At 42.9% G+C, this 26,023-nt stretch overlaps 1 protein-coding gene across 1 annotated transcript; it reads right to left on the bottom strand.

Moving 5' to 3' along the window:
* Positions 1–12,499: 12,499 nt before the first annotated feature.
* On the bottom strand, positions 12,500–25,797 carry PNN (pinin, desmosome associated protein). The gene is made up of 9 exons (XM_073349102.2): positions 25,600–25,797; positions 24,737–24,808; positions 24,231–24,296; positions 19,619–19,691; positions 19,446–19,540; positions 18,042–18,117; positions 16,781–16,936; positions 16,556–16,694; positions 12,500–14,788 (listed from the first exon to the last, which is right to left on the bottom strand). Exons 1-9 carry the CDS (start codon positions 25,710–25,712, stop codon positions 13,497–13,499), a joined length of 2,082 nt encoding a protein of 693 aa, XP_073205203.2. The 5' UTR covers positions 25,713–25,797; the 3' UTR covers positions 12,500–13,496.
* Between the last annotated feature and the right edge of the window lie 226 nt (positions 25,798–26,023).

The following is a 26,023-nucleotide window of genomic DNA, read 5'->3' as shown; positions in this document are numbered from 1 at the left end:
GCATTTTTTTCAGTGCTTTTGCAATGCTTTTCTCAAGTGCCTGGTCCTGTGAGGTGCTGAGTGCCTCCTAAGAGAGGCTAGGCCTCTCAACTCCCATTGACTTTAATGGGAGTCGAGGTACTCAACACCTCACAGGATCAAGCCCTTGAGGATATATTTACATTGCTGTCACGGATCCACAGGATTGGTGCTATGCCTCCAGCTTTGGAAAAGTCTCTAGGAGGAACCCTTTCAGAGAGCCTGACCCCCTAGGGATCTGACTCTGCCTCCAGGGCAAGCCATGTGGCTTCACCGCCTCCTTAGACCGGATCTCTGGGCCTTTAGCACTCTTCCTTCACATCTCAGCTGAGTCCAACTGAGATAAGCTTTTGGTAGAGACCTGTACACTCTTCAGGGATTAAAGCACCTCAGCAAGCATTTGCAGTGACACTCAAACTGCATTGTCAAAACAGCAGGGTTTATTAGTCAACTGGAACACAATTTAGGAAGTCCTTAGGGTAGCAGAGAAAACTGAAGGTTAAAGCATAGACCATTCTGATAAGCCCAGAGCCCAGACAAGCTATAGTGAACACCATTGTTCAAGCTCTGTCTCTCAGTCTGACCTCCAGTCCTTGGTCAGACTCCAGGTGAAAGCCTGGACTCCTTTCCCCAACCAACTCTTCTCCCACACCTCACACCACTCCAGTTCTTTGTTATCAGGCTGGGGATTGTTGCTCCGCTTCCCGGGACCTTGAGGCGAAGCAGGGAAATCCATATCCTTCTGGGTCGTTGATTGCTAGGTGTCAATGTCTTGGTGATTGTATTTGCCATTATCTTCTCAGCTACTCCATTGATATGTGAAACTAAGGCTGATGTCTACACTATGAAATTAGGTCGAATTTATAGGTCAGTTTTTTATAAATTGTTTTTATATAGTTGATTGTGTGTGTCCCCACACAAAATGCTCTAAGTGCATTAAGTGCATTAACTCAGCAGAGTGCTTCCACAGTACCGAGGCGAGCATCGACTCCTAGTGTAGACCAGGGCTGAGACAGCTAGGTGACATCCACACCTACTCTGAGAGCAGACTGTCCTTTTCCCCCACTAGGTAACAATGCAGCATGTAGGGGAAACTGAGGCACACATAGACTTCATACAAATATTACAGAAAATTCCCACATTGTCACAAATGCACACTAAGCCAAGGCTCTGACTCAGTTCTGAGCCCAAGCCTGCCCTCCATCCACACACAAATCAGTCTGACTCAGGTCAGCAAGCACTCAGGACCCAGGTCCTAACCTGAGTCCCACTGAGACTCAGGTCCAAGCCCTGTCATTTTGCAATGTGGCTGCAGCTCAAGACACAGACCCGAGGCAGAAGATCTGCGTTGTGCAGTGTAGAAGTTTAGCATGGCTGCAAGATCCAGGTCCAGTGCTTGTAAGCCCAGGTTTACAATGCAATTTGGATGTTCAAATGCAGTCTTAGAAACACTAATTCCAAATGTCTAAGTCCCACAGAGCTGGGTTTACAATATAGTGTTGACGTATCCTGAGAGGGTAAAATATAAACCCGGAAGACTAAAAACCTACATTCTCTGGCTCACATGTTACATACTGATATATAGTATTAAAGTGACCTCCTGTCCTGTGTTTTAAGGGAGATCCCTTGTATGGTGCCTAACAACCCAAATCCAGCAAGCCAGAGGCTGCTTTCAAGCAATAATCATACAAAGGCTCACACCCTGTGTTACAAATGTATGATTTTGTACCATCAATACCTCATGAGTACCTTCCCCATAGTGGTTCCCATGAAAAATAAACTGTCTCGCATTTTTATATAGCTCTCCTGTATTTCCTTAGCCATTAGTGCATATTCCATCACAATGACACCACATGGCAAGAGTATCTAACAGTTTGCAAACCACAATCATCAACACTGGAAAAACACACATAAAAACAGTGACAGGAAAACTCCAAGGATTCAGGATTTAGGACTAGTTCTGACAAGCCTTCTATGGATGTCATTCAGCAACTATTGAGGCCCCCAACAGGTTTCAGACCCTCCCTCATGCCTCCCCTAAACAAATCCTATTTCCCCACAACCTGTTTGTTATCTTCTTAGGATGCTGCTATCCCAATGTGTTGTGTCTGGGAGCCAGGGCAGTTAGCAGGTGTGCTTCCCCTCTACTGTGTCCTGGAGCATCTTTGTAAGGCCTCTCTTCTACCATTTTTCAACCTCACTGCTGTCAAGGTCTGCCCCAGTCTCCCTTCTGTGGTGTCACCCTTCCTTTCCACCTGCACCTTGTTTGGTAACCCCAGTCTCTCTCCCCTCTCCATACTGTCCCCAGCCCATAGTGTTCCTCCCTAGCCTGACAGTGTCCACATCCATTTCCCTCCCTAGTGCCCCTACCTTCCTCTCAACAGTCCCCCAAGGTGTGCCCCCTCTTTGCTCTCCACCACAAGGTATGCATACTACTTTCCCCTTGCCTTGCTATCTCTTATCTCTCACCAGTACCAGCCACTGTTTTGAGGGAGACAGAGTTAAGGTGAGCAACACAGACAATACTAATGGCTGCTGCCTTCTGCCCTCCCTAGCTTCCCCAGTTTTGTTGCAGACAGAAGCACAGAGCAGTGAATGGGGGGGCATCTGGCAGTCAGAGCAGTGAGACTAGATCTAGAACAGACAGATGCAGACTCTAGTGACAGGAGGAGAAAACTGCAGCCAGTTTTTGTTTTCACTCCCCACAGGCAACGCGACAGGTCAAAGGAAGAGACCTTAGAACATATCTGTTTACAACAGGAAACTCAAAATCTCTCAGCTGATCCCCCCTCCTTCACTAAATTCTCTCCCCTCCCTAGTGCAACAGTTTCTCTCTGCCATTTAGGAAATGGGGAATGGCATATAAAGCATTTCAATTTAAAAAAATCAGGAAGATAATATTCCTGACTTTAATTATTATTATTTGTATTGTGGATCAAAATGCCTAGGCCCACATGCAAAAGAAGACAGAATATCTGTCCCAAAGAGATTTAAATCTGGATAACAGTGGGACTCTTGAACTGTCCACTTTCCAGCTTCTCTTTTCCTCTATTCTGTGGTATGCCTAAGTCCTAGCATGGAACAGAGGGTAGAAACTAATTACTGGCCTGGGAAAATTGGAGTTTTATTCCCAAGTACAGCATGCAATTGCTATGCTTAAAAATGGTAAATCCAAGCACCTTAGCCTCAAATTAGCTCAACTGTGTAGTAGTATGAAGAAGCCAAATAATGAAATCCAAGCTTAGATCTCTAGACCATGTTACTTTAAAAATTTGTTAAACTTTATCTGAAAATGGTTGATTTATGTTTCATACCAATAGAAAGCTATTGAGTCCAAAGCATGTCTAAACCAGTTCCAGAGTCAGTGTGTGACTCTTCTAATGGATGTGTTAAAAGGGTTTAACTAAACATGGCTATTCAAATTATGCTATCTGCAGTTTTCCAAAGTTTTCTGTTTGGCGTTTACTGTGGACTTTGATAGACTGCAAAAATATCTAGTGAGTCTCCACAGGTAAAACATGGGCTTTCTTTTGTGACTCTAGGTGATATATATGGGATTTTACAGTAGCTATTGTTTAAAAAAAAGACCAGGTGCATAATTTTCAAGCCTTCTGGGTGGAACAAGAATGTCGCGACCACAGACATACATGACAAGAGTTTATGATCCTATTATCCACTTTTTAGATTTGAAGCTGTTAAAGGCTGTTTGGAAGCACCCTGATCCCCCTTCTGTATGGATTATTTTTTGTTGTGTGATTTCAATAATGAATCAAATTTAGATTAATTATTCTCTTTTCCTGTTTATAATTTTAAGTCCCAGTCCGTAGTCTTTATGAAGACATAATTCTCAGTTATCTTTGAACTAAGCTCAAAGGTAATAGTTAATGGAGTTTATCATAACAGGCTTCCAAAGGACAAAGTTGAAAACTTTTAGCAGATATAAAATGTGCTGTATATTTTACTTCCACTTTGCAAGTTAAAGACCAGACACATTCTTGCAGTAATTAAGCATGGACTGTGTTAGTGTACATGCAAAGATATAGGAATATTAATGAAAACATAGGAAATGTAGATTGACCAACCTATTTATAGAAATGTTCAATATGCAAACCTGAGAAGCATGCTCACAAATCTCAAAACTTTATAAGATTTGTGCATCTTTCTGCCATGTGACATACAGAAATATATATACTTATGGCTTAATTTTAACAAGACGTTAAACAATAAAGATTTCTTGTACATAGGTTGACATTTTGAGTGCTATTAGCTGCACATATTAAATACATTATATAGAAAACAAAAAAGTTACTGAATTTTGTTATTTTTCATAGTTGCCCATTACGTGGTGGACAATGTTGTTGTATCTGTGTCTGTCCCAGGATATTATCGAGACAAGGTGGATGAGGTAATATCTCTTATTGGAACAACTTCTGTTGGTGATACAGACAAGCTATCAAGCCACACAGAGCTCGTCTTCCTCAAACCCCTGGGTTATGCTAGTAGCATTAAGCATTTATGTTGAAGAATTTAAAGATTATCAAGCATAAAACAACTAATATTTAAATATAAGACCAGAAATAAAATTAGAGAAAAATAATTTTAATTAAGCACAATTATTTGCCAAACTAGCAACACAACCTGACAAGGGACAAGAAACTGCTGGTTATTAACTGTCACTCATTTTACTTCAATTATTTTTGCTTTACATAGTACATGGTTTCAGAGTGGTAGCCATGTTAGTCTGTATCAGCAAAAACAACAAGGAGTCCTTGTGGCACCTTAGAGACTAACAAATTTATTTGGGCATAAGCTTTCGTGGGCTAAAACCCACTTCATCAGTTGCTGATAGTTGACCATAGTGCCCTGTGGGAAAACATATTACAGAAAATTTGAACATCCTGCCAAGCAGTCATTTTGGTCTGTGCACCCCCGGCTACCAGAGCCAGCAATATGAAGGAGGCAACTTTTGAAGAACTTCTCTTGCTTGCGCTTTCACTCCTGGGTCAAGAGAGAGGCAGAGCTTTTGTGAGACGCTGGTGGATATTTTGGCAGCATTTTCTGATCCACCAAAGGCACCTGATGGAGCTTATGATGGAGCAGGAGGACAAGGACACAGACAGGGAAGACTCGAACTTGCTGATGCTCCTCATGACACTTGGTATACCCTCTGATGCCCCCTTGTGGACTGGTGCTTCTGAAGCAGGGCCCAAGCACTGACCCTGGTAGGACCACATCATCATGCAGACCTGGGATGACCAGCAGTGGGTCCAGAACTTTTGCATGACGAAAGCTGCATTGCTGGAGCTTTGTGAGCAGTTTGCCCCAGCCCTCCATCATAAAGACATTTGCATGAGAGCAGCCTCATCAGTACAGAAGTGGGTTGCTATACCCCAGACTGCTACAGATCCATTGCCAACCAGTCTGGTGTTGGAAAGTTGACTATGGATAAAGTGGTGGTGGAGTTTCTGAGGCAATCAGGCATGTGGCTTATCCCAAGGTGGTGAGCACAAACAATATTGCTGAAGTAATTGCTGGCTTTGAGAGAATGGGGTTTCCAAACTGCACCAGGGTCATTGATCAAACTCATGGTCCCCGTAGTTTGCCCTCCTCAAGGAGCACGAGTACATAAACCACAAAGGATACTACTCCATTGTTATGCAGGCTCGCAGACACAAAAGTCGATTTATGAATGTCAACGTGGGATGCACAGGAAAAGTTCATGATGTCTGGATTTTTTGCCAATTGGAAGTCTACATTCATGGGCAGGCTGGGATACTATTCCCACCAAATGACACTGTCATAAATGGAGTTACTGTATCCACCGTTATTCTGGGAGACACTATGTATCCCCTTTGTCTTGCCTTATGAATCCATACCCTGATTTTAGAGGCCATGTCAAAAGATGGTTTAATTACACTCTCAGCAGGTATAGAATGGTTGTTGAATGTCAGTGGACATGCTACAAAACGCTTTTTCTATCATTTCAGGCCTTCCATATTTTGGAGGACATAACACTTCTTTTGGTCCCTCAATGGGAAAGGGAGGTGTTATTCCAAGCTGCCAGGGGGAAACCTGCGGTGTATGCAACCAAAGTATTCTACTGTACAGTGACTGACAAGCACATCTCGGAGTGCAGTGGGCTGGTCAGCTACCCAGGTAGCCCTGGAAAATACGACCTTCCCCGACATATGACATGTGACTTTCCCCGCTGGCCTATTATGACTGCATGTAAACACGTCACAGCCATTCTCCTAGCCTCTCCCACCCCACAGCACTTAACTGGACAAAATTTCAAACGCTAGTCAACTGAAATGGACAAGATTTGTGAATGGAACACATTTTCCCCTCCCCACCACAGTTCACTGTTTCCAGCAGGTTCATTATGCTATTGAGCAGTTACAGAGCAGCGTACTTACAGACATGGCAATACAAGGTTATTATTTGTAAGAAACAGGAATGCACTAGCAAAAATCTGCACCTTTCTAGTAAAAATTCACTTTCAAGGAGTTTTTACTGTTTGCATTTCCAGGTTGCCATTTTGAACTCCATGTATGGGGGGGAAAGAAGGAGGGAGCCAAGCTGTTCGCATACAATTCACCATTAGTGGCTACACACAACTAGCTGGGGCTTTTAATAACTTTTGCATTGGTTCATAGAATGGAAATCCCTTCCACTCCTACATTAATAAACATTAAAATGGAGCCAGAAACTTACCAGGCTCTGGGGCAGCTTCTGTCCTTTCTAGATCTCCTGCAGGCTCTGTAGTGGGCTGTTCCTCAAGAGGGGCATCAAAAGGCTCCTCCAAGAAAGGCCCCAGGACATGCTGCTGCTGCTCCTACAGTAAAGTCTCCTCTGGGACGGGTTTCAGAAACACAGTCACTGCGCTGGCCTTACTTGGCACCTTCTGCTGGCTCTGATCAGTTTCCATTCTAGACTCCGGGGTCAGCCAGTCACCATCCTGGTTGACCAGGGACCATCATGCACCACAGTTAGCTCTGTGTTTGATGCAGTATTCAGCACCCAGTCAAACTTCTCATAAAACAGGCATGATGTCAACAAGTAGTCCAAAGTGTGGTTCTGGTCCCTGATTTTCTGGTACTCATTCTTAAGAAATGTAATCTGGTCCCTGCGTTGGTCACTAGTCCGGTAAATTTGCAATACTGCCAGTTTCTTCATTATTTGTTGGTATGCATGGTCATTCCTGGTACTCTTACTAAAGTCCACTGTTTTGCTGGCTTGCACCAGAGATCTACCCAAATCTGGCTGTGCTCCCGTGACCATGAAGCAGCATGCTCTGTAAAAGACTTCTTCTGTTCAGTCTCCATTGGAAACACAGAAAGCTTTGTGATAGTGTGTTTGCAGCTTGGTGGTCAGAAGACAATGGAAAGGTTAAACACTGACTCACTAAGCTCCTGCACTACACCAAGGTGGGTTGCTTCTGTGTTCCTTGAGTCAACCGGTTATTCTTGGACTAGAGAAGACAAAGGAAGTTGGCCCATGGGATTGTGGGATACTTTTGGTGGACTCCCAGGATCCAAGTCTAGGGGACTGCATCAACACTGCAAAACAATAGGGCTCTAACCCTGGGTCCTGGCTAGACTCAAGCTCGAACCCTCCACCCCTGCAGGGTACTAGGAGCCTAGGTCTGAGCCTGAGACATGTGTGTGTAGACGGAAGGGAGGTTTGGATTGTAGACTGAGTATGAGCCTAGGCTTACACTGCAGTGTAAACATGCCCTAAGTAATTTGCCCACAGTCACACATGACAGTTGTAGTAGAATCAAGAATTGGGCCCAGATCTCTGAATTCTAACCCAATGCTTTAACCCTAACACTATCCTTTTTCCTCTTTACATGTGTAGAAATCACTTGATGGCCAGTTGAAAATCTGAAGAAGTGGGGTTTTTTACCCATGAAAGCTTATGCCCAAATAAAACCGTTAGTCTTTAAGGTGTCACCGGACTCCTCGTTGTTTTAATTGAAAATATGTTAGTCTGAGAATGGAATTTTGCTCTGTGTGGTTTTCTACAGTTCAATGATTTTTATTTTGTAAACATTTACTTCCAATTTCCTTTAAAGATATGCAGTTTTAAGAGTTAATGGCAAAGACGTTAGCTTATGTAAATAACAGGGATTTTTCTGAGTGATGTAGCATTAGTGCACATTTGCTGCATTTCATCTATGTAGCTCTATACATCATTCGTGAACAATCTACCTGCAGACTTTTGGTTTTAGCACAAAAGGACTCAGCTACTTTGGATCATCAGATTAGAAGATGGAGGGTGTTAGACACCAGATTTAAAAAAAAAGTTTAGTTCAGTTTATATTTCCTGTTACTATTTGATTAATGGGTGCTGATCAATATGCAGGGCCAATGGAAAATTGTATCCTGGGATGGTTGTGGGGCTTCACTTTATGACAAAATACAGAAAAAACAACCCATCCTGTCATTTATTAATCTTAGGCCATGTCTACACTAGCAACTATGTCAGCAAAACTGTTGTTGCTCAGGGATATGAAAAAAACACCCTTCTGGGTGACGTAAATTTAGCCAGCATAAGTGGTAGTCTGCACAGCACTATGTCCACTGGTCATTGGGGGTAATTTAATTATGTTGACACGAGAGCTTTCTCCCATCGGCATAGAGCGCCTATGTGAGAGATCTTACAGTGGTGCAGTTGCGCAGCTGTAAGCTCTCTAGTGTAGACGGCCTTAGTCATAACATTATTACTCTGGTGAAATATCCAAAGCCATGACACTATGTATGGAGTAAACTGCATGGTAAGCATTGTTTACTTTTTAGAGAACAGGAATGTAAGCAAGTAGCAGCTAGACCTACTTTGATGGAAATAGAAAATTATGTACATTCTCTAGGTAATAAATTACATCCTGAGCCTGTACAGCTGACATGGCAATGAAGAAAGACTCTCAAATTCATTCCTCTAATTGCTGAATAAAAACTTGGCAAAGTTTAGAGGGAAGTCAGGTCCCAGAGACTGTATTCAGCTTTTCTGTCTGCCAAGCCTTGCTTTGATTTGCCACACCCAATAAGGCACAAATTTTTAACAGTGAGAGTAATTCTCTATTGGAACAATTTACAAGGGGTCATCGTAGATTCATCACATGCAATTTTTAAATCAAAATTGGATTTTTTCCCCCTAAAAGATATGCTCTCTTTCAAACAGGAATTACTTCAGGGAAGTCTTATGGCCTATGTTATGCAGATCAGACTAGCGGATCACAATGGTCTCTTCTAACTTTATAATCTATGAACACCAACACAACGTAAATACCATTTTTTGTTTAAATAAAACCTTAACTTCTGTCAGACTGTTTGTATACCTTGGCAGCAGTCTCTTGTAGACTGATCATGAATGTCAGGTACCTCAGATTTTCCTAAAAGAGGATTTTCTAGTCATAATTTTAAGGCCAGAATGGACCATCATAATCATCTAGTCTGAACACCTGGAAAACACAAACAATATACTTACTACGGTGATCAGTACTTAAAAGGTTAAGTGTTTTAGTCTCATTGCCAAATTATTCAAACAGCTGTTGAGACTGGAAAGAGAATGGGACCTTTCCCTGTCTCTAATCCTCATCTCCAGACAGGAAATTGGACTCTTCCTATGCCTGCTGAGAGCAGCTGCCTAATGACTCCATGCACTCTATTTCTGGAGACCTAGCAATCACTATGGAAATATTCAATTTAAGATGCTATTTTCAATACTGGTTGAAGCAAGTGATTGCTTTTCCCTATCTTTAATAAATAAATAAATAAATAAATCCTGAATAGACATCTCACAGCTACATGGTCCAGAATATGTTATGCAGGGAGGACGGGACTTCAGCATTTAGAGAAGTTACTGAAAAGACTACAAAACAACTTACTGCTGCTGACAAACGTGGCTCTGTTTTAGTTTTGTTTGCAAGCATCTTGCTTTTGGGAAATTTAGTTTTTCTGACGATATCATACATAAATGTCTGGGTCCAAATAGACAGGACAATTTTAGTAAGGCTGGCTGTGAACAGTGCAGCAACGTGAGCTTACTGTATTTATATAGTGGCCATTAATATCATGACAAAATCTCTTGCATCTGAAGTATTAAGCTATCACATACACCATCTACACTATTACTCTGCAAAACTAGAACCAATTAACCAAGTACCTCTCTAATTTACATTCAAACCAGGTCAGAAATAAACTTTTTTTTCTCCTTTTGTCAAAATTTATTGCTGCCTGAAATAGGACCTAAACCTAAAATAAGAATTAAATTTAATCAATCCACTGTCTAATTGACTAACTAGGATCCACTGCATTGCTACTGTAGGTTGAACTAGTGCATTCCTTCAGACCTATGTGCTGTGGTGTCTGGTTAGCACAGCTCACTTCTTGTCCAGGACTCTACTATTACTCAACACTTCCTGGACAATAAGCAAACCACTCAACTGTGTTGACAGAATAAAGGGCAGCTTTTTAAGAAGCTGGACACTATTTTGCAACTTATGGTTAAAATGGCAAAAAAGTTAAAATGGCTTCTAAAAATGGAATCTGAAATAAGCAGTTAACTAAATTATGGCAGCTAAGGACATGCTTGCTAATAGCTTCCCTGTAAACAACAGAATTGCTGATAAATTTAAAATGTAGCATTTTCCAACTGAGACAGGGACAGCTGAATTTGTCTCCCCTATATCTAATTATAATCTGCAAGACAGAGTCCCCAGTGCAGATTATGTACAAATTCTTCTGCAGGTATTAGATTAATCCACCTCAGCTCTGACCCATTGTTTAAAAAAAACAGAAGGGGAAATGAGTTTGCACTGACAGGCAAGAAGAAAAAGCAGCAGCAATTCCAGAGAAGCAAAAGCAAAAGCACACAGAAGGGAAGTATGATGGAAGATCCCGATTGAAAGGAATGCTAGCTGATTAGTGCAAGGCAGAAACTTCAGCAGCATCACCCTTGCATAACATCCACTCTCAGCACTTAATTTCATTCTTGGGTAGTCAAGTATTCTTTAAGCAAAAGAGTCCACTGTTCTACACTACTATGAAATGATGGGTCAGGCTGAACGGTTTGAAGTGGATCTGCAGAACTAAACTGAAAGATGAATTAAGCACAAGGGGAGTTTGGCACAAGCACGGCAGTTGATTGTATATCCCTTCTGAAATGGTTCTAGGATTTCCTGAAGATATTTATGAGTGAATCATTCTCAGATTCTTCTTACCAAACCCATTCCACCCTCACTTCCTGGGACACACAGCACAAATGTGTTTTGTTCAGTTTTTAACTTGTACAGTAGTTTTGCCATTCACCTTTTTTGTTTTCAAATACCATATATACTGCACGCAGATGATGTTAGCTTTTTTGTTTGCGGTATTGTTGTAGCCATGGTACTTCCAGGATATAAAAGATAACACTGATGATGTAATATCTTTCACTAGACCAACTTCTGTTGGTAGAGGACAAGCTATGGAGCCCAAGAGAGGTGCTCTTCAAGTCTAGAGAAGGTAACCAGAGTGCCCAAGCTAAACACAAGGTAGAACAGATTGTTAAACATAAGGGGTTCACACATGCTGGAAGAAACCACTTATAACAAAGTGACCAATTAACACCTCAGCAGTGGTAGGAGAATGAGGGGCTAGTAGGCAGCAGAATGTTTTATAAATTGTTGTAACGGCCATAAAACCATAGTATCTGTTAAGTCAATGGTTTTTAGTGTTCTGCAGTTATGAATTTAAGTTCCCAGGCTTGTCTTCTGAAGATGGTGTACCGGTTTCTTTTGAGGGTGAGGACAGAGGTCAGATATGAAGTGAACGCTTTGTAAAAAGTGTTCACCCACAGGTGTGAGTCTTATTTTTCAGTGCAATTTTGATGCATAGTGATTACGTGGGTGAAACGAGACAGGAGTTAGGGCATATAATGCAGTGGATGAGGTATACCACATTGTGATATGCCTGTATAGGACTCATGGAAACCTGCACAACACCTTCAAAAGGCAAGCCTGGGAATTTAAATTAATAATTCTGCTGGACAGTAAAAACCATTAACTTAACAGACTCTGATTTTATGGTCCATTACAACAATCTGTATTACACCTGGTTCCCTCCATTTTCCTGGAACTGCCGAGGTGTTAATTGCCCACTTCATTTTAAGAGGTCTCCTACACCATGTGAAGACCTTATGCTTCATCTTTCCCACCTTGTACTTAGTTTGGACACTCTGGTTACCTTCTCCAGACCTGAAGTGAAGCTCTGTGAAGCCAGAAAGCTTGTTCTCTTCATCAAACAGAAGTTGGTCTAATACAAGATATTACCTCTCTCACCTTGTGTCTCTCAATGTTAGCCTTCACAGATTAGTATGAGCAGAAACAGAAACAGTCTCAAGCATCCGTTCAGTAGTCTAATAAGCCACATTTATTTGCACATTTACAGAACAGGCCAACAGGTATGTCATTGTTTCAATCAAAATTATAAAAACAAAGTCACCTTGATACACCATACTGCTTTATTTGGAACTTACATTCAAAAGTATCCTTGAACACAAAACATTGGTATTAGTCCCAGATAACTCCAACATAATATTCATAGTGGCATACAGGGATCAAAGTTTCATCAGTGGTGAACAAATATAAGATCCTAGTTAAAAGTGACCAGAGGTCTTGGCCTTTTCCACCACTGGCCAACAAAGCAGGGAGCATCACTAAACAGACATTGTTTTCAGAACATAGTTGTAAACATAACCTGAGCACCTGCAGAGGACAGAGTAGCATTCCAGACTCTGTCTTGGTCTACATTAGCATTTTTATTTAACTACTGCTCATATGTGGGTTGGAGAAACATTGGTAAAATGGGGAAATAAATCAAGCTAGAATTGGTTAGGGTGGGGAAGAAAGTAAAGGAGTGAAAACAGATTGTTCACTTCCCCCTCTCTGTCCTGCTTTGGGAAGTTGAGGCTATCTTTAGGGGGACTATGAATTCCAATTCTTGCCAGGGATGGAGGAGAGAAGGTAGAATGGTAATTATTCTAGGCAACAATGTTATAAAAGCTCCTAAAATATGTAGATGGAAAGTTAAGTGTCAACAGGACATCTCAAACCATTTATTTAAAATGCACATTTATTTCTACAAAAAAAGATGTATGATACAGAAGTAGAAGTGATCACACCAATTTAAAGATTTACCTATTAAAATATACAGAGATTCTTAATGAGTACAGGATATTTAAAAAAGATGCAAAGGGGGGGGGTTAATTCTTTTATTTTTACAGTTTTCTGGAACTTCACATAATTTTGATAAGTAACCTTTTACAAAATTATGTAAAAAGTACAAGATGCCTGGTAAACTGTCTGCATTTTTTCCAAAAGACTTTTTACAGCATGCATTTGTTAAGGCAGCCTTCTCCTCCTCATAAGGAATCCTTTTACTCATCAAGTAATCTTCTGCTGCAAAGATTAGGCTAAGGAAGTTTAGTCTCTTCTGTTAACGCCTTTTGTCTTTCCTGTCTGATTTACGGTCTCTTTCACTCCGTGAAGTTCTTTTGCCTGACCGACTATTTTCTGACACAGACCTCTTTCTGTCAGACCTTGAGCTTTTATCCTTTGATCCTTTTGTATCTCTGCTACTACCTTTCGAAGACTTGTGACTTCTGTCTAGTCCTGAAGCATCCCTTCGCTTCCTATCCAAGCTCCTCCTGTGCTTTCTATCCCTATTATGACCCCGTCCTCTGCTTCGACTTCTGCTCTCACTGCTGCTAGTGCTACTGCTGCTACTGTCTCTGCTACTACTTCCACTCGTGCTACTGCTGCTGCTGGAACTACTCCGACTACTGCTGCTGCCACTGCTGGAACTGCTGCCGCTGCTACTGCTGGTTGAGCTACTACTACTAGTACTAGTGCTGCTGCTACGACTTCGACTCTTGCTAGTCTTGTTCCTTGTCCTACCCCTGCTTCTACTCCTAGTTTTACTCTTAATTTCTACGCTCGTCGCCTGGATCTGATCAGATTGCAACTCACCCAGCTTTACAGACACCGCAGCGATTTCCTCCTGGTCTGCCCGAGGCTCTTGATCTTGAATGGACTGAGACAATGGTGGAGGCTGTGGCAGTGGCACAGACTCTGGCTGGGGCTGTATCTCTGCCTCAGGCTCTGGCTGGGCTTGAGGCTCCTTTTCCTGTTTCTCTTCAGGTTCAGCTTCAATTTCTGGTTTGTTAGCTGTCTCCTTTTCAGGAGAATCAGCGTTAAGCTCTTTGGCTGGCTGAGCTTCACACTCAGCTTCTGGTGCCACTTCCTTGCTATTTTCACTTTCTAATGGTTCTACACTATCAGCCTCATTCATCTCCATCATATCCTGCTCATTATCCACTGGCTGAGAACTCTCACCTTCCTCTCTTACAGCCATGACCTCTTCATGCTGACTATCCTGCTGCCTGTCATTCTCCTTCACCTCACCTCTCTCTTCTACCTTATCCTCAATTTCATGTTTCTGCTCCTCCTCCTCCTCCTGTTCTCTCTCTGCATCACTATGACCTGCCCCTATTTTCACCTTTTCCTCCCCTGCCTCCTCCATTTCTATATCATTGTTCTGGTTACCTGTCTCCATCTCTTCCACCTGCTGAGCCACCTTACCCTCTTCCTGCTCCTTGTTCTGCTCTTCTTTCTTTTCTTCATTATGCACCTCCTGCTGTTCTTTTTCCTTTACAGACTGTCTTCTGGGCCTGGCCTCCATTTTGTTAATTTGTTCTGCAAACTCATTGCGTCTATTTTCAAATATTGCTGGAGAACAAGAGGCAAACATGAAAGAGTAAATTTCAGAATAACTTGTCAAAGTTAAGACTGAAATCTTACTTTATTCCCAAATATGTGTTTATGAATTGTAAAATACTATGGTCCTGTTATCTTTTCAAAGTGTTGTGCCATTCAACTGTAATGCAAAAGATGACAATAGTTTACCAAGAAAGTGAAAGGGGACAGAGGTAGGTAAATTTAAGCCCAAATTTTAGATTTTATGAAAAGCTATCCAAAAAGATTGGTCAACAGATGTTCAACATTTCTAGAATTCCAATGAAGAATTCTGACTGATTTAAACATTAATAGATTTAAAAACTAAACATCAGAATATAGGTTTCCTTGGGCGTAATTTTAAAGCCTGATCCAAACCGAACTAGACCATAGCCAATCCAAAGCCAACCTGAGCATGTTGGGTTGTTTTCAAACAAGATAAAAACCACTTGTATTCCGGTCAGATTGCAAGGGTCTAGCCACTGACCTGGACTCCATTTTCTTTACTTTGTTTTCTCCATGGAGCCACCCGGGCTAATTACCACTGACCCCTCATGCCACCTCAACCTAGTGCCCCACAAATGAAGAGTGTCTGCGTCTCCCTGGGTTGCTGTCCTGAACCTGTGCTCAGTGCTGACACCCATCCTTGGGGCCCAGCTCCTGCTGGGCTCCTCACTGCACAGTGCAGCAAGGTGAAGGTGGCCGGCAGGAAAGGGGCATGCAACTGCTGTCGTGCCGACCCAATGAGCAAGAAGAGGTGATCAGAGACTACCTGACCTGACCTAAGCCCAGGAGTGTCAGGCTGTTTTCAACTCAACCCTAATGCTTGTAGTTGGATCTGGTCAAGCTTGGACTGGTTTACGAGACTAACACCAGAGCATTTTCACTTCGGTACTCATACTATTGGCACTGACTAGGTTCCAGTGTCTAAACTGGATGAAATGAAAGTAGTAAGAGCCTAAATGGCAAAAAGTAAATTAGATGTTTATAAAACTCAATTTTATTAATAAGGTATTTGTACACGTGAACTAGTTTTAAACGAGAATGTAACTTGACAGCATTCCTTTCAGCTAGGAAGGTCAGTCAGAATGATATAATCCCAATATAGAAAAAAGGCTTTGAGGGAGCGAGATCTCATGTTTAAGAAGATTCAAGGAAAATACTACAATTGATAAATTCTCAACTGAATTATCACCTTTCAAAAAACCCATAAGATGCTCAGTATCACACATACTGATCTATTCCTGAAAGAAAACTTAGATAGTTATTCTGAGGAAAAGGGTGCACACACACACACATATTTTTAAGATCAATACTTTTAAAAAATTGTTTAAGTTATCACAGAAGAGCTAATTTGTTCTGTTCCTCAGAACACACAAGTTGCTGACTCCTTGGTAACACTTACATTTTCACACATGCTCGCTCCATGGAATGTGCCTCCTTACCTTCTTGCCTCATTAGCATTTACAGGTGAGACATGGCTACGGGCGATAACATGAAGCAAAGAATACAACACACACACACCTTTAAAAGACTATATGCATACACCACTTCTCAATTAATTTTGCACTAGATAATGACTTCTTTAAAAAAAGGCGTTAAGTGACAAACACTTCTCCCACTTCTCCATCAACCACAGTTTAGAAATGTAAAATTTGTAAAGGAATTAAGATATTGAAATTCAAAAAGTTAAAGAAAATACATATCTTGCTTGAGGGAGGGGAGTACGCTCACACTCCTTTTCCTCCATATACCACCTACCATTCATTTTTTTTTGCGAATCATCTATTAGCTTTTGCGTAGCGGGACACATCCTGCCAGGTATGTAGAAGAGATGGGGCCTTGTCCTGGTTCTTATATATTTAATTATTTTGGCATTATGTTCATTCCATTCTTCTTGCTGAGAAACAAAGGAAAAAAATGTAAGATACACAAGAGTATCCTTTACATAAAAGAAGTGCTGAGAGTAAAAGTGAGAATACTCACCAGTTGAGCAAGTTCAACCTTTTGTTCCAATAGACGCAGTTCTGTCTGTTTAGCACGCCTTTCTTCAAACAATTCCCGCCTCTCATTTTCAACCTGCTTTCTCTCCTCCTCTGCCTGCACTTCAAGCTTTTGTTCAATTTCTTGACGTCTCTTTTGCTGAAGGTAAATAAGGTATTGTTTTAGCATTTTCTTCTAGTGTTGAAAAGGTACTCTTGATCAGTTTTGTAAGTATAAAGAGTTACATAAATGTTACACGCAGTTATACTATGGAGTGAAATATATATATTCTTCCTTTAAACACAAGTTAAGATAGAATTCAGAAGCTAGCTAGCAACCTGTAGAAAAATTCTGACCTCAGTTTAAGACCAAACAGTTGTCTCAATAGGAAAGAATTCAGAACTGCAACTTATCAATAATTGTTAAATAGTTAATTTTACCTAAGCAATTATTCTTTTTTTAAAAAAAATCCTATCATCCATTTGGGATCAGGCTGACCAATCACCAAAAATGCTTTTCTAGTTTAAATGCTTATCTAGTAATAAGTTACAGCTCTACTAACAATGGCTTTATCAATACCACAGGAGACTCACACATCTATTTACTGAAAATGGGAAGGCTTACAATACATGTTACAGAAAAATCATTGACTTGTGCACATAAGTGGCACAGCACAATTACATTCTTATGCACTTTTGGCACAGTTGCCTATGGTTTACAAAATCAGAACACAGAAATAGAATCACTGCATCTTAAGTCAATGATTACCTTTAACAACTGTTTCATTTTGTATTAACAGTAATAGACCACTTGTTTGAGGGTTAGATATCACAGACAGCCTTTTAGTTGGCTACAAGTGCCATTCACTTTGAAATTACTCCAAGTACTCAATACCAAGAGAAAAATGTTATCCTTTTCCGGCTCTGCATGTTTTAGAACATGATGCTTTCTTAAAATTTCTTATGAGCATATACTATTTATCACTGGTGTCATGACAACTGGGGACAAAGCTCAGAGTTTCGCAGCACTTTGAAATCCTAAAAGAAAGAAAAGTCCCTACCTAGTTTTTATAGCTTTTCAGTTCAAAGCAGCTTTAAAAGCTTCTTAAACTCTTGGGCCCCTGAGGTCAGGATGTCTCACTATAAGCAATGCATGCATCATGGGAATTTTTCACTCCATGCACTGAAGTAGTAACTGCCTAATTTTGCCTCACTTGCTTTAGTTGTGTCAGATTATGGCATATAATATTAAGAGAAACAAGTACCCTCTCAGTAGCAACTGTGGATTCTTGTTTAAATTTCTGAAGAGTGCCCATCAACAAGCCAAATATACGTCGATTCCTGAATAAAAGATAAAACACTTTTTGAGTCTCAGTTTAAAACAGAGGGTTTTTGCTTGCATGAACACTGAAGGAAATTATTGTACATTTGTGACACCTATTTCTATAGGGTCATTAACATTCCAAGGCCACAAGAAAGACGTATGGACTGTGCCAACAGTGTAGAACATAATTAATAATGTATACTTTGACGTAAGTGTACACTTTGCTTTACCAAATAGGCTAAGACATGATCTATGTCCACAAAACCTCACGCTTACAGTTCAGGTAACAGTGTGGAAAAATAACTACTAAAGAATTCATTGTAAAATACATACATGGAAAAAGTGGATTTTAAGGAAGGATTTAGAAAAGGGCACAAAAAAATTAAAAGCAAAAGACTGTTCCAAGTGCAGGGAATAAGAGAAAGATGAAAGCTGAACTGACTGTTTAGTCTAGTAGGGGGATCCATGGACTGGAAGAGTCTGGGTTCTGTCATTGGACTATTGTGTGAACTTAGGAAAGTCATTTCACTTCTCTGTGCCTCCATTTCCCCAGCCATCTTATGTCTATCAGCCGAGGAAAGGACCACCTATTACTATGTGTTTCCGCAAAACCTTATACAATGGAGTGTCACACATTCAGTGGTAGGGGCTGACTCTCTCTCTCTCTCACTTGACTCTAGAGGCTGGGAATAAAAGTTCACTGACAACAGCCTAGTTGTGATCTTGTCCAATTGCAGAATGTGCTTGACAATTATAAGGCTTGTTTAAAGTAAATACATTTACTTCCTTCCCCTATCCATAAACTCACTCCTCCATGCCTCCCATTACTGCCTTTTTCTGAATATTCTTCTTCCCTACCCAATTCCTCTTTTCCCTGCCTTTAGGATTTTCCCCCTTGTCCCTTACTTTTAGGAACTATGCCCCTCCCCTTTAAGGGATACTGCCTCTCCCAACAGAAAATTTCTCCCCCTCACTCTTTTTGGGTGAGGAGATAGGGTACCAGAAGCAATTACTCCTCTTAGCATGGAGCCACAGGGCTCACCCTGAGCAGCAAAAGCCAGGCAGGAAGAAAGAAGACAACACGAGCAGAGTCCTGAAGTCTTTGTAGGGAGGGGAGAGGCATGTGAGAACTGAGGACAAAGCATTCTCTATCATGTAATCCATTTTAAGAAGTGTACCTAGGCTACGTTTACTTTCAAGGTAGTCCTTCAAAGTCACCTGTCATGTATAAATATTGCCTTCAGGAACCATATGAAAAATTTTAAAAAAAAGTCATACCATGTTCAATGTTAGGAGACAGAACATGTGAAGGTGCCACATAAGCATAAGGAAAATAGATTTGTACCTTTGTTTTCCCTTCTCATCCATAGTTTGATCCTGAATTAGGTCTCGACGTGTTCGCTCTTTGGAGGTAGCAACAACAGAAGATTGCAACGCCGGCTACAAGAACAACAAAACAATTAGTTTGTGTTCCATCTACGCACTTGTGTGCCAAATGCCCACTCTCTCAACTGTTACCTTTTTAACATCTTCATCCTCTGCGTCGCTTTCATGGCGTGATTCTCTCCTTGTCCGACGTTCCCCACCCAGCCTGAGGAGAAAATACAAGAGTCAAACATCATTATTTGAGATTGAAACAAGAATAAAGGAAAGTTTACATCCCAAAAGAAACAGCACTTTTCAAGACTGCTGCAGCCACGTGCACCAAGATTTCCAATAAATTCTCATCGTCCAGAAGTTTAGAAGATAGTCAATAAATAGTGCTCAGGCTACAGATTTGCATATGGGACTCCCGTGTCAGAGAACACAAGTATTACAGTTTACAAACAGTACCTTAAATTGCTTTAAACAGTATCTAGTAAAGTAAAAGACAGGACTGCCTGTTTAGGTATTTATTGTACACATAATACATTACTATCCTCGGTTTTATTCCCAGTTTATAACCTCTCTGTGCTTAAGTTTAGTAAGTATTTACATACTGCACTTCAGGGTGGAGTTCAGAGGCTTCAGAATTTGTAAATGGTTTTGAAATTTCAGGAGAAAATGTTCCTTAAGTTATCTAAAATGGATGAAATCCTCACAATAAATTAATCCGTGAAACACTGCAATTTTCCAGATAATGTGATCAATATTTCAGTGTAAGCATTTTTTGCAGAATTAAGTGTTAACTTTATAACAGATTTTAACCCAGAACAATTATTCTCCAAAGTTAAAACCCTAAAAGGTGGTCTAAGAAGCAGCAGACTAGTACAGTACCGCAATATGATTTTTTTTAGTGAAAATGATTGATGATCAAGCAGTAAAATGCTTTAAAACGAAGTAATTTTTAACTACTTTTGAGAGACATATGGCACCAATTCAGAAAAGCACTTACCGGTAAGTACATGTGTAAGTGCTTTGCTGAATCCAGGTCTTAATAAAGAACAACAAACCTACAAATTAACAACAGAGCTATTCCCAATTTTTATCTCCTGGTATTTCTGTATCACAAGGCCAACCTAAAGTATGAACTCTTCATACTTCAAGACAGACTGCATACATATGTGCAATGTTTTAAGATACTTTTGAAACAAATGCAGATCTTGTTTTTCTAAAAGAGTACACAATGAACACAACTACGGAACTCCTTTAAAATTCCACGAACAAAACCAAATGATGAGACCTTATTGCTGAACTGCAGCCAAACAGAAAGTGTTTCTGATTAAAGAGAATCAGTTACACAAGAATAAACTTGAGCAAAGCAAAACAAAATTTTATGAGATTCTGTTCCTGTGTGTTGGTTGTGTTTATTTAAGATATCTCCTTCACAACCCGGTTTCTTTGAGCCTTCTATAAAGTCAAACCTAGGTAAAATTGTTGCTACAGAATGTTGCAGTGTTGCAAGTTCTACACCATATCTGCACTGTATGATCACGCAGAAAAGATTTCAAGAGGAGAAAGTCCTTATCAACAGCCATGAACTCAGCAGCAAGCTCCTCAAACATACTCACACACACTGAATTTGGCAGTGATACATACTAAATCCTGGGGCAAGAAAGTCTGCTGAATTGACTAAGAAATAAAATCACTGCTGTGTTCCTTATGTTATTAAAGGTGACCTACAAAGAAAAAAATAGAGGACATGCTCACCTATAACTAAAGTGTTTTGAAATGGACTCTACACATTCACTCTCTTGGGTTGCACTATGGTGCAGTTCCAGTGGTTGAATGGTTCATTGCAGTGTCACCCAAGTGTCCTAATATCCCCTCCTTCTCTGTTCCTGAATGTTCTGTGGGTAAAGCTATAAAAGTGGGCGTGGTGTTCTGGCCAGCTCAGTTCCTTTCACCACCTTCTCAGGTCTGTGACTGCAATAAAGACTTCACAGACAATGGGTAGGGAGTGTGAATGTGTAGAGTCCATCTTGAAGAACTCCAGTGACAGGCAAGTAACCTCTATTTCTTCTTCGAGTGGCATCTATACACGCCCACTCTTGGGACAGTCTGATAAGTGGTACAGTGAAATGAGGAAAGTGGGACACTTAAACACTGACTGAAGTACAGCTCTGCTGAACTGTGCAGCACACCCAGATGCTGAATTAAGGGAGTAATGTTTAGAGAATGTGTGTACAGAGCTCCAAGTTCCAGCTCTGCAGTTTTCAACAAGCACACAGTCAAAGAGGCTGCCTTAGCCTAATTAAATGTGTCTTTTAATGTTGCAGGAAGAGGGACAGAAGGTAGTTTGTAGTTCTCTAATACAGAGCCTAACCCAGGGGTCTCAAACACGTGGCCCACGCAGTTATTTCCTGCAGCCCGCCAAGCTCCCTCCCTGAGTTATTTTGTGCGGCCCACCAAGCTCCCCACCCTCCCACACCGCATCCCCGCTCCTCTGCCTACCTCCAGGCACTTAGTGCTTACCAGGAGGGAGGGGAGAGGAGCGGGGAGCCACAAGCTCGGGGAGGAGGCGGAGATTTGGGGAAGGGATTGGAATAGGGTCAGGGAGGGGGCGGAGTTGGGGTGGGGACTTTGAAGAAGGGGTTGGAATGGGAGCGAGGAATGGGTGGGAAGAGGCAGGGCAGGGGTGGGGCCTGTCAGTGATGCGGCCCTTGGGCCAATGTACTAGTTCTCATGTGGCACGCCTGGTGATTCGAGTTTGAGATCCCTGGCCTAACCCATTTAGACAAGCATTTAAAATAATCTGACTTTTACTATTCACTTTCAAGGCTATGGACAGATTAGGTGATTTAAATCCGGGGTCTTAAAGACGCATGCGGCCCATGGGGTTATTTTCTGTGGCCCGCCAGCTCCCCACAGCGTTTACCTAGAGTGGCTCCGGCCCGGTGCGCACTGGGGGCAGGCTCCCTGCCTGCCTGCCCTGCCCCCGCACTGCTCCGGGAAGCGGCCGCAACCTGGGGGGGAGGGGTCACAGGGGCTGGGAACGGGAAACCGTGGCCAATAGGAGCTTCGGTGGAGATACCTGGAGGAGCGGCCAGGGCAACACACAGATCCCTGTGCCCCCGCCCCAGGTCTTGGCCGCTTCCCGGAGTGGCGTGGGGGCAGGGCAGGCAGGCAGGGAGCCTGTCCTGTCCTGCCCCCGGTGCGCACCGGGCCGGACCCAAACCCCACACCCCTCCTGCACCCTGACCCCTGCCGCACCCTGGACCCCAACCCCCTGCCCTGAGCCCCCTGCACCCCTCCTGTACCCCCTGGGGGCAGGGAGGGGCAGACTTGGGATGGGGGCATGGAAGGGGTGGGAAGAGGTGGGGCCTCACGGAAGGGCTGGAGTGAGGCAAGGGCGGGGCAGTGGTCAGTGGTGAGCCCTCCGGCAAATGTACTAGTCCTCATGTGGACCTTGTCATTTGAGTTTGAGACCCCTGATTTAAATAAAATGTCAGTGCTCTTTTATCAATTGTGTGGAGTTTTGATTTTCCCAAGTGTGCATGAGATGTGGAAAAGAACACTAGTAGAATAAGTGACTGGTCAAAATGTAAGTCAATGAGGGGAGGAGCAGCAGGCAGCACAAGAGCACTCCAACTGCTATGAAGTTTCACTGTCAGAGTTGCAATCAAGAATGGTACACATAAAGGCCACTCAAAGACATAGTAACAGGTCTGTGACCCTATGCTTTGTCTATATATAGGCTTGAATTGGTTTAACTTAGGGTCCTTGTATAGGCACTGACTCCGGGGCTGGAGCTACAGGCGCCAACTTTCTTATGTACTGGAGGGTGCTCACTAATCAACCCCTGGCTCTGCCACAGGCCCTATCCCCACTCCACCCCTTCCCGTCCCCTCCCCTGAGCCCTTCCGTGCCCTCACTCCTCCCCACCACCCCTGAGCCTCCTGCACGCCACAAAACAGCTGATTGGGAGGTGCGGGGAGGGAGGGGCTGATTGGCAGGGCTGCCAGTGGGTGGGAGGCGCTGGGAGCTGATGTATTACTGTAGCTCTTTGGCAATGTACATTGGTAAATTCTGGCTCCTTCTCAGGCGGGCCACCCCGGGTTAAACCATTACAATTTTGATGTGTAAAAGAAGCCGTAGTTATCTGCCCCAGCAAACGGATACTCAAAACTGCCTGCACTGTCAAACTTCTACCACTGTATTCAATGAGAAAAATATTAGCAAAAACATTCAGTTAGTATGTTCAGCAGTTAATGTTGACAATTAAGCATCTTAGATTTCACTGTTCACACCCCATTGAGCTGGGGGGAGGGGGAGGCAGTTTACACCCATATATTACTTCAGAACCATTAAAGGATGCGTATATAAGTTACCACTCAAATTCTACATCTGATTGCACTCCTTCACAATTATAGAATATACCTGTAGTAGAACCAGAGGCTTAAAACGGAAAGCAAATACTAACCTTATAGTCCATTGTATTGCATTTTATAGTGAGGAAAATGAGACAAGATTTCGTCAAAGGTGAGACGGACATGTTAATACACAGACAGGAAATCATACCCTTACTGGTGCAACAGTGTTCTTCCAAAAACATTAGTGACAACAGTGTCTTAATTTTGGAATGGTTAATCTTTAAACAGGTAATTGTAAAGCCACCAAGCTAACAATTTCCAGTTCTGAGAATTTAAATTTGCTAAATCATAATGACCATTTACCCGAGTAAAGTTTTTATGTCGACCTCTGTACCTACCTACTGGTTGCCCCTTCAAGATCCCTCTGTTTGGCTGGGGGTCCTCCACTATCCGAGAATCCACGCCTAAAAAAAATACAAGACTTAAGACAGGAAGTAGTAGTCTGAGCAGAGACCTGGAAGCTGGAGCTCCGGAGTGCCCAATGCATGTCTGTCACTGATTCAATTGCGACCCTAGGTAAGTCAAATCTCCTGTCTGTGTGGTTAATGCTTGCCTACCTCGTAGGAAATAACAAGCATAATAATTCACTATATTTTGGTAACAGCCAAATTATATAGCACTCTCCAAACACTAAGTAAATACCCTATATTAGTGGCATTAAGTACACAATAACCCTGTAATTTTGACCCTCCAACACCTGATATTCTACTATGGGAAAGTATCATTTAGCCAGGGCAGACAGTTGGCCACAAAATAAATAAGCGTCTCATGTAGTCACAGCTAAAGCTAACATGTACACAAACATGTAGTAACTTTTATTTTACCTAATTCTGAAGTTTCTTACCTTAGCAATATGCTACCACGCCCTCTACCTCCACCAGGGCCTGTGATGGTCAATAATCTACCTTGAGCGGGCCTGGAAGAAATGTACTAGGTGTTAAAACTTGACCAAGGTAAATAAATACATGCTCTCTCTGGCCACCTGCACAGCCTCACACACCAGACATGGAGTGTGACAGAACCTTGCTTGGAAAAACCTTGCCCGGGGGGAGCAGCAGCACAAACCTTGGGGAGATGCACAGGGACGTGACTGCCACTTTGCATCGCCAGCATTGTATTTAAAATAAAAAAGGGGGGCTGTTTTCGCACCTTACCCCTCCTCTCAATATCATTAATTAATAATAATAATAAGCAGCAGCGCTCACCTACATTCATGAAAAAAATAAGGAACTTTTGTGTGTCCCTTAGACACGTTACCGACCCTGCGGGCAAATCACACGCACCGGGTCCCTGCAATCACGAGGTGGTGAGAGTCGATCCAACGCCCTGCCCAGCAAGCCCACAGGAGCAGCAAGGAAAGCGGCGGGGAGCCCCCATCTGCACGCTAGAGGGAGGCCGCAGCGCACGCCAGGGCGCTCCGTGTGTGTGTGTGTGGGGGGGCCGTCTCCCGCGCTCACGGGTCGGAACCTGGTGCCCGAAGCAAGAAGGGGCGTCGGGCTGTGGCCTGGGGAACCCCCAAACGCGCGAACAGTCGGCGGGGTTTGCTGCCAGGGTCGGACATGCGCGGCCCCATCACTCCCCAGGAAAAGGAGCCGGCAAAGCTCGCGCTGACCGCTAGGGCCCGGCCCAGCCGCCGCCCGCAGCCTCGGGGCGCGCGCCCGCCCACCCAGCCCCGGCCTCGCCTCGCCTCGCCTCGCCTCGCCTCACCTCACATCGTTGGGGTCCCGGCCCGTGAGTTTACGGATATTCTCATCCACGTGCTTGAGGCTCTCCTTGGCCTTCTCCAGCTGCTCCTGCAGCGCGCGCACCGCCACCGCCATCCCGCCAGCAGCGCGGCCTAGCCCGGGGCCTAGCGCAAAGCACCGCTGGGAAACGGGGAAACACGCTCCGCCTACAGGCAACTCGTCCCGCTCTGTAACCCGCCAATCACAGAGCTCAAAGCCAGAGTGACACCAAGAGCTCTGACACCGACCATCCGCGCCCGCCAATCACCAAACCCTGACGAAGAACGACACCTCCCAGCGCCAAGAATCGCCCGACTCATCTGCCAATTAAAGAGCCCCATGACGGAGTGACACCCCCACAGCCCACCACCAGTCGCCTTTGCCTACCATATCTGCGAATCACCAAA

Source organism: Lepidochelys kempii, chromosome 6 (assembly GCF_965140285.1).
Source record: "Lepidochelys kempii isolate rLepKem1 chromosome 6, rLepKem1.hap1, whole genome shotgun sequence".
Classification (NCBI taxonomy): Eukaryota; Metazoa; Chordata; order Testudines; family Cheloniidae; genus Lepidochelys; species Lepidochelys kempii.
Note: the sequence above shows the minus strand (reverse complement) of the source record. Positions and strands in the feature narration are given on the sequence as shown.